Source organism: Plutella xylostella, chromosome 28, assembly GCF_932276165.1.
Source record: "Plutella xylostella chromosome 28, ilPluXylo3.1, whole genome shotgun sequence".
NCBI classification, from domain to species: Eukaryota; Metazoa; Arthropoda; class Insecta; order Lepidoptera; family Plutellidae; genus Plutella; species Plutella xylostella.
The window spans coordinates 2,790,002-2,803,554 of record NC_064008.1 but is presented as its reverse complement, the minus strand read 5'-3'; the positions used below and the strand labels follow the sequence as shown (position 1 = coordinate 2,803,554).

At 35.9% G+C, this 13,553-nt stretch overlaps 3 protein-coding genes across 4 annotated transcripts in view; all 3 read left to right on the top strand.

Moving 5' to 3' along the window:
- Positions 1-3,039, top strand: part of LOC105386006 (plectin) — a 46,677-nt gene extending 43,638 nt beyond the window's left edge. For both annotated transcript variants that reach the window (XM_038111324.2, XM_038111325.2), the window contains 4 exons: positions 125-391; positions 823-1,028; positions 1,634-1,697; positions 2,058-3,039. In XM_038111324.2, coding sequence (XP_037967252.1) covers positions 125-391; positions 823-1,028; positions 1,634-1,697; positions 2,058-2,093 — 573 coding nt within the window. In that variant the 3' untranslated portion in view covers positions 2,094-3,039. The remainder of the gene's footprint in view (positions 1-124; positions 392-822; positions 1,029-1,633; positions 1,698-2,057) is intronic.
- A 119-nt stretch (positions 3,040-3,158) lies between these two features.
- On the top strand, positions 3,159-5,914 carry LOC125490823 (ELKS/Rab6-interacting/CAST family member 1-like). Its single transcript, XM_048631166.1, has 3 exons — positions 3,159-3,282; positions 4,885-5,435; positions 5,750-5,914. Exons 1-3 carry the CDS (start codon positions 3,252-3,254, stop codon positions 5,912-5,914), a joined length of 747 nt encoding a protein of 248 aa, XP_048487123.1. The 5' UTR covers positions 3,159-3,251.
- A 1,368-nt stretch (positions 5,915-7,282) lies between these two features.
- LOC119692077 lies at positions 7,283-10,691 on the top strand. The gene is made up of 3 exons (XM_048631138.1): positions 7,283-7,450; positions 7,840-7,956; positions 8,279-10,691. Exons 1-3 carry the CDS (start codon positions 7,361-7,363, stop codon positions 8,306-8,308), a joined length of 237 nt encoding a protein of 78 aa, XP_048487095.1. The 5' UTR covers positions 7,283-7,360; the 3' UTR covers positions 8,309-10,691.
- Positions 10,692-13,553: the final 2,862 nt, after the last annotated feature.

Sequence of the window (13,553 nt, the reverse complement as noted above, 5' to 3'; positions counted from 1 at the left end):
ATTGCTTTTCAACTTTTTGTCAAAGATCCTCTTCTCTAGAACTTCGCCGAAGTATTACTAGGCTTTTGTCATGTCTCTTACCGTCCAACCACTGCGTGAGCTAACCTGTGTCTTCTGTGAACAGCTCGATCTCCACGACGCCAACAAGAAGCTTCAAGCAGCTGGAAATCAGAACGCCAAAGCTGGGGAAGACTCAGCCCAAGCTAGACGACAACTGCAAGAAGAATTCAAGAAGTTAGAAGATCAGAGAAAGCAGTTCGAAGATCAGAGGAGAGCAGTAGAGAATAAGAGGAAAGACGTGGAAGAGAAGGAGAAGTCGTTAGTGGAATTAGATCGACAGTTGAAGAAGAGAAAAGAGCAAATGGACCAAATGGAAGCGTCTTTGAGGAAGGTAAAAATATATTTCTGCTTATTTTGATTCTGTAAAGTCATGGTCACTGAGACAACTAAGACAACCTCAATAAACACACAGGTATTTGCATTTTAAAGCGATCAATCACGATTTTATTTATTTACCGAGAAATATTGTTTAATTAATCTAAAATTTCCATCTTCGGGGGTAAATGTATGTGATTTCATGTTTCTTTCCACTGATGATTGCGAATTGGTAACGATAATATCATCCGAGTATCGTTGGTCAACCTGCAGACACGACAGTGTTGATCATCTTTACCAACGGTTTTTGCGATCTCATCAGCCTGTCTATCTGTCTTATCAGCCTTCATAATCTGCACTTACCGCCTAAGTATTGACAAAAAATTTACTCCGCAACACATTTTGTAAATCCTGCGTCTATTCAAATAAATTCTCTCTCATCCCCAGGCCGGCGGAAGCGCGGCAGCAGCCGGCGAGCTGAACCGAAAGCTGACGGAGTCCCAGAAGGAGGCCGACCAGCTCAAACAGTCTCTGGAGACGACACGAGAGGAGAGCAAGCGGCTGACGGCTGAGACGGAGCGACTGCTGCAGCTCGTGCAGATGTCGCAGGAGGAACAGGCGCAGAAGGAGAAACAGATTATGGAGCTGCAACAGTAAGTGGCGTATTAGCATTAGAAAGAGACATATAAGATAAGATATATCTTTGCCTTCTCCGGTTTAAAGTAAACATCGCTATTATATTATATTATACTGTAACACATATGTACAAATGGCGGTCCTATCGCTTAAAGCGATTTCTTCCAGACAACTTCATACTTAGACATATTTTAAATGGTACTTATTAAATAAAAATATTAAGTTTGTAATTAAATATGAAGACATACTAATAGGTATACAGGTGTTGCAAAAATGGTATACTAGGACAAAAGGGAGTGACTCAGGGGGCATTATAAATAACTTATATTCTAAGAGTTTTGGAAATTCTCTAAAAAAATATTCAGTTCTCCATAGTAAAGAGTCACGTGACCTACAAAGTTTCTAAGGAAAAGGATTTTATTTTTTTGTGAATTTTCAAAACTCGCAGAAAAAAAGTTGTTTAGAATGACCCTTGAGTCATCCCCTTTCGCCTAAGCATATACTCTTTTAACAACACCCTGTATAAAACAAGTCTGACAAAATGCGGTTGCACTTGTTGTGAGGAATTTAAGTTTAGAATAAAAAGGCAGGTAAGTAATAATTGATTGGTTTTCTTTCTAAGGTCCTTGAGAAATCTTCAAGCCAGAATGAAAAGTCAGCAACAAGCACAAGCACAAAAAGAAGAGGTAATTGAACTCATATTTTAATTAACTCCGTCAACTAATTTATTAATAGCATCTTTAAAGTTACCCAATCATCTAAATAATCTATTTTATGACATGGAAATAACATACTGATAACTATATCCTATTATAATTAATTTTACCATTAACTGTCAAGCCTCTATTAACCAAACTAAGCTCCAATTTCACAATAGTCGGATAAATCGTAACCAGGGAAAGGTTGATCAATTATACGTCATCTCCATATTAAATTCTTTACAGATGTGTCAAAAGTCAAGCAATAATCCCTGGTTATGCTCTAACTCACTATGGAGAAATTGGCACTAATACTTGTAGAACTAACAAACTAACATTTGTTTCCAGGCCGGGCCCGCTGGCTTCCTCAAAAGCTTTTTCTAAGTTAATCCTTCGCACCAAGACTGCCATTCATTTATTTGCTCTTTACTTTTACATTTTTAATTTAACCGTCGTCAATTTTACTAAAACCATCAGACTTCATTCCTACGACGCCTTTGACCACCACGTCTTTCTTAAAACGTTTACTAACCAAACGCTTTATGATTGCAATTTCGTATTAAGTAATGTTATTGGATATAATGTAATAAAGAAGTGTTCAGATAATAATGTGATTATAAAATCCATTGCAACTCTTGTTATAATACCATGTATACAGACCCCCAAGCCTGATTGACATGAGCCAGCACATTTGACTGGGCTGGAGGATTTGCTTATGCTACCGGGATCATGTAAAAATTATAAATAAATATCACTTCTAGTACAAATATTTAAATATCTTATCTTGGGTATAAAAGAGAAAGTGAATAATGAGTATAATATTAAAAGAGCAAGAGTATAGTACAATTATTATTTTTTGTAGGCATAGTAAAATTTGATAACTTACATGACCGAATTCAAAAAGCATGAAATGATGATTCGGGTTAACACGTAAACGTTTATAGCATAAACAATGCAGACATCATTTATTACTTGCCTACTGCAACGCGATAATAGAGAACTGTTTGTTGAAGTGAAAGGAAGTCAATATATTAAAATTTATATACTTAAAAAATTATACTTATATAATTATGAGATGATTTCGGTAGCACCTGCGTCCAGTCAATATTAGTCTAGCTAATAACTTTTAAGTAATGTTTGAATCTGACAATCGTGTTCAGCGGGAATTATTTTTTAAGTATTAATAAATATTGTAAAACTGTTAAGGAGTAATCATGTATTTCTAGATTGTTCAAGGAGTAAATTGTCCAGTACTAGTCGGTGTCCCAGCTTGATATCTTGTTATGCGACTAAACTATCAGTAATAAATAAAAACTCTTTGTTGACTTTCCTCAAGTTTTTTAGTTTACATTGTTACATTTATTTGTTAAATTATTTAATAGTAAACTTATTGTTTATATTAATTTCTTCTTTATTTTTTAATCAAACCCCAACAAAAAGAAGCAAACGAGGCAGAATAAAAGAGAATTGGCAAACATCGATGAATTGAACAAGTGGGTAACAGAAAAAGCCGAACTTAAAGCTAAATTGGAAGAAACAAAAATGAAAGTAATTGATTTAGAGATTGAATTAAATCAGTGTTTTTCAACCTTTTTCATGACGCGACCCCCCTGGAATAAAAAAATATTTCGCGACCCCCTTGACCCTTTCGGTTTTATATCATGTATGTATGTGTATGTTACACTGTTACAGTATTCACAATATTCATTCCATACCACGTATTTATGGTCTCCATGATTAGGATTCGAAGTAGTACGCATACTTATCGGATTTAAAAACACATTATTTTACAATTACACACATCGGATACGTGTGGCCATGTACAATTGTACATAGGTTCGTACGTAGGTAGGTACGTAGGTATCCCATTGCGACCCGGAATTTCTTTTTTGAATTTAGCTTTTTCTTTCTGACTTTTTTGAGCATTTTAATATCTTGAATAAAAGTTTTCAAGGGTGAAATGAAAATAAAAAGACAAAATACCTGGCTTTACAAAAAAAGTAACTATATACTTGTGGTCGTCGTCTTTGATCCAGGCAGGAAGGCCTCCCACGCTGCGTTTGCCTATTCGTGGTCTAAACTCAAGAACTCGTTTACCCAATGGTTATCGGTTCTTCGGCAGATTAACCAGCACATTACCATTTCAGCTTGCATATTTTGTCAGCGATATCGGTAACCTTAGTCCTCTGACGGATAACTTCATTTCTGATACGATCCATCAGAGAAACCCCAAGCATAGCTTTCTCCATATCACGCTGAGCGACTTTAAATCGGTGGAATAGTCCTACCGTCAGTGCCCACGTCTCTGCACCATACGTCATCACTGGCAGGACGTACAGGTTGAAATCTTTAGTCTTCAGGCTTTCAGGGATGGCCAAGAAGAATATGTGCTGACAAAGTTTTCCGAATGAAACCCAACCCAGTTGGATGCGCCTTGCAGCCTCCTTGTCGAAGTTGCTTCTGCCTAGCCGAATAGTCTGCCCGAGGTAGACATATTCTTGCACAACTTCGATTGTTGTCTCACCAACGATCCACGGCTCCGGTTCGATGTGAGCATTTACATGACTTTCGTCTTGTCCCAATTTATACCCCGAAGCCTACACGTTGAGAAGCAGCATTTAGGCCACTTCCATCATCCAGCTGAGTTCCTGCAGAGATTCTGCCATAATAACGATTTCGTCCGCGAAACAGAGAGGTGTGACATGTACTCGCCATTTATACATAATATTATGCCATGTCCAGCGGCATCGTACGGACTCCTCGATATAGTGCTAGTCGATTTGAAATCTCTGCAACGCTTCCAAAATTGCCCATGTCTCGATGGAGTTGAAGGCGTTTTCATAGTCCACAAAGGCTAGATACAGAGGTTGATTATACTCTTCGGTCTTCTGTGTAATCTGCCTTACGGTGTGGATGTGGTCTATTGTACTAAAACAGATCCACGATGAGATAATTTAATTAATTAAAAACAATTGCTGAGCCTTCGCATTTAAGAAAATTTTAAGTAAATGTATTTTTAAAGTAAGAGTCTTTCTTAATAAATTAATACTATGTAATTGTCTTTATTGTTTTTTTACTAAAGTTCCCAGTTTTTTCGCCCTTTGGCGACCCCCCTACAGAAGCTTCGCGACCCCCCAGGGGGTCGCGACCCACAGGTTGAAAAACACTGAATTAAATGAATCATCCTTGATACTTTCTGAAATACTCAAAATATCTAATGGAAAGGATGTAAGTCAAATCAAGAAAAGTAAGAGCTTTTTTGAATTGCAAAAGAGTGGTAAGGTAGTGAGTAGGTTAGACAAATGTAACAGATATTCAAGAAGTGCTAACGACCTGAACTTGACAGACAGAGAAGATAATAACGATAGCACGAGAACAGTTGAAAAGCTAGTTAGAAAAATTACTGAGCTTACCAAAGAGATGAATATTAAAAACTCCAAAATAATAGAACAACAGCGATGCATATCAATTTTAGAGGATGCTTTAAGAGAAAATAACAATATAGCGGAATTTGAGCAGCTTTTGGCTGTAGTCCGAAGTAAAGATGAAAGAATCACTGAATTAGAAATGATACTGAATAAAAAATCCGGAGCAACGATGGCTGGATACAAAAACAAAAGAATTTTGGAGTTAGAAGAAGCGTTAAAAGAATCTTTTATGATTGCTGCCGAGAGGGAAAAAGTTTTTTATGAAGAGGAACAAAGGAGAATCGAAACTTTGCATAAGGTTAGTGAATATTTAGTTACTTCTAATAATTTTCTTGGAATCCATTAATTCACAAAATCAAAGAAAGTAATAAGGCATCTTCTAAACTATTTTATTTGAATGCCCCAATTAAATTCCAGAATACAAGTTTGCAATTAATCAAAACTAACAATAAGCTAATTGTTTTATTTAGTTTCACACTTGAATGAATCTACCTAAGCATGAACTTAAGACCTACTCAACGATAATTCAGCCAATCACAGCGCTGCATTCCATACTCAATCTCTATCTTGACGTTCTCAGCTGTGAAACTGACAATCAATAACAAATTCCAGATGAAGAAAATGGAACAGAGGATCAGGTCTCTGCAGAACGCGTCAGCTCTAAACTGTGCCACGTGTGGGCCGCTGCTGAGGAGGCTGAAGCACCTGCAGGGCAGCCTGACTCACTGCCAGGAGGCCCGGCTGACGCAGTGGAGCGAAATCACGAAGATTGTGTGAGTAAATATTTTTGAAAAGTAGAGTAGAGTAGTAAGTCAACCGTACTTGAAGTAAATATAATTATACTCAAGGGGGAAGGGCATAAGAAGTCGTCAATATTATAAATCAAATCTGCGTTCCCAGTGCCTATGCAAACATTTCATATATTAGTATGCATGTGAAACGCTGCAAATTTCATAGAGTGAGCGCAAAACTAACAAACAGTGAACACCTGCTCACAAAAATACTATAGATACTAAACTGCAAATGACGGCGAACATTTTGGCTACTTAGGACGCAGCCTAACTTTAAGTTGGCATCGGTTAGGTCGGCATCGGCAAGAGATAAGGGGTGATAATAATGATGAGAAATTCAACATGAAAATTATAAGTGCAATGGGTACCCTACCCGACAGTGGCAGCTATCTGGCCAGCATTTTCTTTTTAGTTTAATTTTAATTTTATATTAGTTAGTTTTAGTTAGGCATTTATAATTTAAATTGTATATTTATTAATAGTAAAATCGTAAGGTCTAAACTTTTTTGGTAGAATCATCACTTTGCCAAGTCTTATGTGGCATAAGACTCGTTTGGTCTAAAACTCTTTTGGCACAAACTTGAAACACCTAAGTCTCGTTTGCTCTAATTGTTCGTATTGGTATAATCTTGTTTTTCCTAATATTATCTTTACAAATACTATATGTTTTGTTTGTAAGTATGTTTTAAATGTACAAATTGTGGTATTTTTCTCCTACATCCCGAAAATCACGATATTAAATGATCAAAATATGGAAAGTGAATGACCGTTATAATTATTACAAACGCCATTAAACCCCATGGGATCGAAACCTAAAGATAGGTGCGACGACGAGCAAAGCGAGGAGGAGCGTGTTAGGTGCACATTTTCGTCAAAAGCAAAGCGGAGCGCAGCGAAGCGGAGCGGAGCGTTTCCCACTTAGCGGCCACAATACAAGGCACCAGTTTACGCTATGTAGGGAGACGCTCCATCAAAGTTAAAGCCAATCGAATATTATTACTTTATATAACCTATGCCATAGCATTATTCGGCTATTCAAGATTTGGCTATACCATTATTAGGCTAAACAAGATTATGCGAAATAACTTTTTACTAAAAGAGATTTATGCCATACGATTTTCGGCGAAACGAGATTTTGACCAAACGTTACTATGCAATACGAGATTAGGCAAATAAATCTTAGGCCAAAAAAGGTAGAACCAAAATTATTCTTATTCTGCACCAAAAAAAAAAGTGCAATAGGGGAAATTGAAAGAAAGGAAACGCACAGAAGTGAATTGAATACCTATATAGTTTAAATAAACATCTTGAATCTAATCAAGCTAGAGAACTCAAACTTGTTTTTGTAATGATAAAGTTGTATTTTATTTCCAGGCAAGACATTTTGGAGGAAATAATAAGCGAAAAGGACTCCCAAATTGCTGAATTGGAAATGAAGGGAGTGCTGGATGAAAGTGAAACAAAATTATGTGACGCACTCAAGTGTGAGCGAGACAAATTGCTTGTTAGGTTAAAGAATGAGGTGAGATATATTAATGATTGTATTGTATAAGCGGCCAAACCAGTTATTATTGCGATCCAGTTTTTCATAATATTGACAGAATATCAATAAAATTTTAATAAACCAAATTAATATCGCGTCAGTGTATTCCGAGTAACTGCAGCTACTGTGAATGTAAATAAGCTCAGCAAACTCATATTATTAAAAGTCTACTACGAATGTTTTGCAAAATTCTATAAGACTTGCAACTGAAATTAAAAATGTTGAGTTTAGCTGAAGAAATTGAAGCACACATAGCTACGTCAATTTTAAACCTATAGCTACCAGGCAATCAAATGGCTTGCACTGGGGATGGGTCATCTGACTGTACGTTACTAAAACTTTTCAAATTTATCAATTTGTTTTTCCAGAATAAACGGATAGTGAGCCTGCAACGAGCTAGCTACCAGGACAACAGTGATACGGAGAGCTCTTTGCCAGTCGACCTGACTCTGGCCGACGACATCATAGCAGTATGCGACGACAATGTAATTGTTTGGGTATCGTAACATTAGGACTTATTGAGAATGCGCGTGGTTTTATGAGTTCCTAGTCATAGTAGAGTGGAAGCCAACGAAATAACTTTAGGGAAACTGCTCAAATCGTAATCTACGTTTTCGATTGTTTTGTGTTTGTAATATTAACACACTGATTTAAACTTCTTAATTAATATAAGTAGGTACTTTATAAAGATGTTTTTCCCGACACGATTTCGACTCGTCCATTCCACCTAATATTTATCAGGCCTAATCTAAATTTAACCATAAAACCAACCATAATTCGAAATAAATTTTCCGATGAATTTTACAGGAGGAGGACATCCCGGCAACAATTCTCTGATGACAAAAAGCTAAGTCTAAACCTAAGTCTGTGGTCTTAGCCTTCATCATCGCACTAGCCATACATCACCGCTACCTTACCACTTTTCATCGCTTTTCTATCACCAGCCATCGATCGACTGCCTATCTTTAAAAAAACATCTCTCTCTGCTTTCGTTTTTCGAACGCAATTTTGAATTTTGAGCGCGCCGGATGCGTTCCGATTTAATAAAAGTGTTTTTCTTTTAATGTAAATAAATTTTGTTTTGATTTGTTTAAATTGATTTTTGTTTCATTTTATGTCCCAAGTATATAAATTGGGTAGTGTTAGAGTTGGAACAGTTGTGCGTTGTTTGTATGGTCTTACAGTTAGTTTTCCTTCGAACTCTTCAATTAAATAGATACAAAGGAAACGGAACCAATAATTTAAATTTATTCTATTGTAAACTTTATAATTATTGCACTTGTTAAAATGTATACCTAGAAGCAATAATTTTATCTATCCAATATTTAAATATTCTAGTAAATTCACATTCAATGTCTATTTTTATCGTAATCCTAGTCAAATCTACTCATGTTTTACCGCAAAGAAAGTTTGGAAAGTGTTGCAGTGCAAGTTACTAAGTCGCCATTACATGTAATTACTAACATCAGCCTCAGTCTCAGTAGTATCGTTAATACGATTTTTCAAAATTAAACGCCTAATAATTTATACGTTTACATACCTCTACTACCAAGTACATTTGCACTGCAACACCTCATAATATGCCGCTAGCTAGTCATGTGAAGACAAAACATAGTTATTTAGACCTATTAGAGATTATTAAGTTATTCTTCTACAAGTTTCAATGTTGTATTGCGTAAAGTTAGTACCTAATTAATGGTGGAAGCGTAAATGCCATTAACGATAAAATCCTTAACAAATTTAGCAAAAATATTGACATATCATGCCCGAGGTGAACAATAATGAACATTCTACGAAAGAAAGCTGTATGCCTGCATATCATAACTAATTTATCAGCCGAGCTTTGAAGCTAATGATACAATACCTGTGCGGTGGTTGTTGTAAAACTATATTTTTGTGAGTTAAAATGCTTTAAAGTCAATAAATAAGTGGTAAAAAGCACTGCCTTACAACTAAATAATAACAAATTAATTTTAGTGGGAATCGCTTTTTTTGCAACGTTGTCTGACTGTTTGAAAATGGATCGATGCAAATGTCAAGTCTAGAAATGGCGGGAAAGTGAGCTCTATGGCAGCTAATCGTCTTAATTCATAGCCTCATAATAATCTTTGATCCAGCTTTTTATAATATTTATACACAACAGTATTGTATTTGTGATAAAAATAAAACGACTCCGTTGATTACCTATTGATATCCAATTTTGGAAATATTTTCTTAACATTCGCCCATTTTTATTGTGAAATTAATTTGATTGAGACTATCCAATAGTTTGTACCTAATACCTAAATTAAATAAAGTTATTTTAAGCCGTATATACCAGGTCTGCTGGTATGTTTATTGCTGTTTTAAGCAATCGTTGTTTTTAAATTAATACCATAATTCTTGACTGGAAACATCGAAAAGTTCAACTTTATCCAAATAACATGTTTTCGTCATAATTATACATAATATCTCTATGTCCATGAGTTGTCTATTTGTACCTAGAAATGAAGGAAATCCTAAATATAATTGTTTATAATCACAGTTTATTATGATAGTGTTGGCAAAATCTATGGCTTTTTATACACAAATCGCTGAATGTAGAATGTATACTGTATGGTAGATAGGTCGAGTGTATAGCGAGGCTGCAATTTATTGTCAACATACTTTAAACATTAATTTTATTCTACTTTGAACTGCAAAATGTAACAATTTAGGTTAATTTTTTCATTAAAAAAAATTGCCACTATACACAGATACTTACAGCTTAATCGACACTTACCATTAAATGTGTGTTTATTTATCTAAGCAGCCAGTGTCAATTAATAGTGTGCATTAAAAACTTAAAGATTCGATTGTGTTAAATAGGACGTCGATTTTTTAAGTTTCAAAACTTTTTTCTCTAACACTGGAACTTTATTGTACTTACTACAAAAAAATTGTTGATTGATTAATTTAAGTACTTTTAAATTAATTTCTCATATTGACATTATGTTGCAGCCACGAGCGAATTTTTGTATTGACTCAAAGTGTGTAGTTGAAAATTGTATGAGATCACAATAATTATTATCTATGGTATTGAAAGTAAAACAATATTATTAGTTACTTGTTAAATATAATGATTATTATGGTATAATTAAACAGTGGATATTGTTTCACACGTTGTATTGATCGAAATTATGCTGAGAATATAAAAATACATGTTCTTTGAAAATATAATATCTTCATATACGGAACGGTACCTATTGGTTGTTTTATTTAATTAAGTAATTATTCCCCCATGAAGAAAATACAAAGCCTGCTCATATGTACGTATACCTACCCCTTAAAATCCGCATACTTATCAATGTTGCGTAAGTTTTCCTTGCAATGGAAGCCAATATTGGTCCATAATTAGGACACCACTGACCCCAGATATACAAATAACATGTACTTACGCTCTAGTGCCTACTTTAAGAATACTGTAAACATATTCAGAAATAAATAATTTTTTATTTTTTTATTTTTTTATTTATAATTTAAAGATCTGAAATTCAACAATGGTATCATTCCCTATTCCCACCGTACTATTTAAATATATGTATAATATTATCTGCCGGGAATCATACCGCAAGACGCAACTTAGATAATAATATATTTATGGCTATGGAGAAAATAAAAACAGCGCCATCTATTGACGAGTAGCTGAACTTGTAACTATTGTCATGCTGTACCAATGGACACTAACAAAAGGTCCACATGTTAAATGCTACTCATTAACAGGTGGCGCTACTAGTAATTTAGAACCTTAGTTACAGTAATTTCCTAAACTTTGAAAAACGCTTTTTACGAGTTCGAAAAAACTCCAACTTCTAGAAAGTAAACCAAAAATAAACAAAACTGTAATAAAACAAAGTACCAGGCGTCCATATATTGTAGCAAGAGCGGAAGTTGATCGTGACAGGAAGCAGGTGCAGGCAGCCGAGTTCCGCTCGCAGTCACTTGTCAAGCGGGGGTTTTTGACCTTATCGCCCTACGCACTGCAATGCTATGCGATCCTGGTACCCATATGGTGGGGGAAAGTTTAGGTATGAAGCGAAAGTGTTGGCTACCTAAAATTAAGTAGGGTGAATTTTATCTAAAAGAAAAATTCAATAATTTTAAATAGTCTCTGTTAATTTTACTAATGTGCATTTTAGCAAAAAAAATATTAAAACTGCAGCTAAACTGGTAGTAGGCCAGTAATTATGTGCACTCAATACATGATTCTGGTTGGCTAGACAAACATAACATTTTGATGGGTCTGCTTTAACTATAACTGTAATATTTGCAGAAGAACCGATGACAGTGGGGGTAGACGAGTTCTCGAGTGGTGACCACGAGCAACTTAGCATGGGGCGCCCTTCGGGAGTGTTACTTAATAAAACACCAACTGAACAGACTCTACCTACAATGTTTCGGATGGAGTCGTGGTTAGGGTACCTGGAAGCTTCTCCTAAGAAGTCCGTGACGTGATGACGTGACAGCTCGTGGCCGGTAGTGGCTGGATGATGAAGGCCGTGGAAAATACCTCTCAATCTCAATTCACAATCCGAAGAGTAAGCCGAAAGAGGGTGACTCAGAGGGTCAGAGGCCATGGGGTTATTCTGAACAACTTTTGCTCGACGACTTTTGAAAACTTGCGATTCTTCTTTCGGCTTACTATACCTAGGTAGTTTAAGTAATAGACCACTATCACTAGATAAACGCTAAGTACAGAAGAAATTCCTAACGCTTAGCTTAGGTACTCCCAGTTTTACGTAGCGTAGGTAGGTCTATGACTGTCTAGTGTCTACTTGATCTACCTAGTTAGGTACCATGTCTGATATGAAATATGAAGGACTGTGAGACTTATAGGCATAACTCTTCTCTACTCTGCCGGACCACACGGCCTTATTCAACCATTCTCCAATTTAATTTACTTAAAATAAGCAACGTATGACATCACCCCACTACTATCTAAAGTAAAATGTCCTCAACCCGGCACGCACACATAGACACAGATAGCCGCTATCTGTGTACGTATGAGAGTGTGAGTGTGTGCGTGGATGCAACCGATCCGATCTGCATAATGTAAAAATATAACTACACATAGAATGTAGAATAAAACAGGTCGTGTAGTCGGATGGTGCGGGTTTGATACTTTAGTTAAAAATTTGATTAATATGATGGGCAAGGTGGAGGGTAAAAAGGAGTGCTGCTGTAAGGAGAAGGAAATCGTGGCTCTGAAACATTAGGGAATGGACAGGAACTGCCAGTGTTGAAGACCTATTTCAGTTGGCAAGAGAAGGAAAAGAGTATACCTAGCTGACTGCCCACCTCCAATAGTGGAGAGGCACTTGAAGAAGAAGAAGAAGGTAAAAATTTACATTAGTTACATAAATTTTAATCTCTTCAAAAATGGTACAAATCGTCATTTAGAAAATAGCGAATGGGGGGCAGGGTGATGTACTCACTTATGGTTATGGTAATGAGATGAGAGTACAATACAATAACCCCCTTATTCATAGAAAAGTTACAATACGTTTTAACTAATAAACTGTTTTGTCCCTCTCTGTCAAAGAACAAATTGTTCTTTGTCGGAGAGGGACAAAACAGTGTATTAGTTAAAACGTTTTGTAACTTCTCTATGAATAAGGGGGTAAGAGTTATCAACTACACTCACGAGGAATGAAAAAGTTCCAGTCAGAAAATCACCAGGTTATTCCTAAGCGGAAAAGGCTAGCTTAATGACCCTGTCTGCAATATTGAAGTACATTTAAAAGCTCACCAGAATGTTACCAACTAAAAACATAAACATTCTGTTCAAATTTCCTATAAAATGTATAAGAAAATTAGGGCCATGTAGTGTCGCAATTTTGTAAGTGGAACTGCGTTTCTTTGCAAGTGTGTGATGGCTGGTAATCGAACCTGGAACCGCAGTCAGATTTACTCACCACTGTTGCATCCGGTCTGTTCCAGGCTCCTTTACGCTATTTCAATTCATCCTTCAAAACATGCGTGAAAAAGTTACGATCAAAATAAACCTGAAATTTAAAATCAAAGTATCAAATTATGCAATCCTAGTACATTTCAGGGGACACGC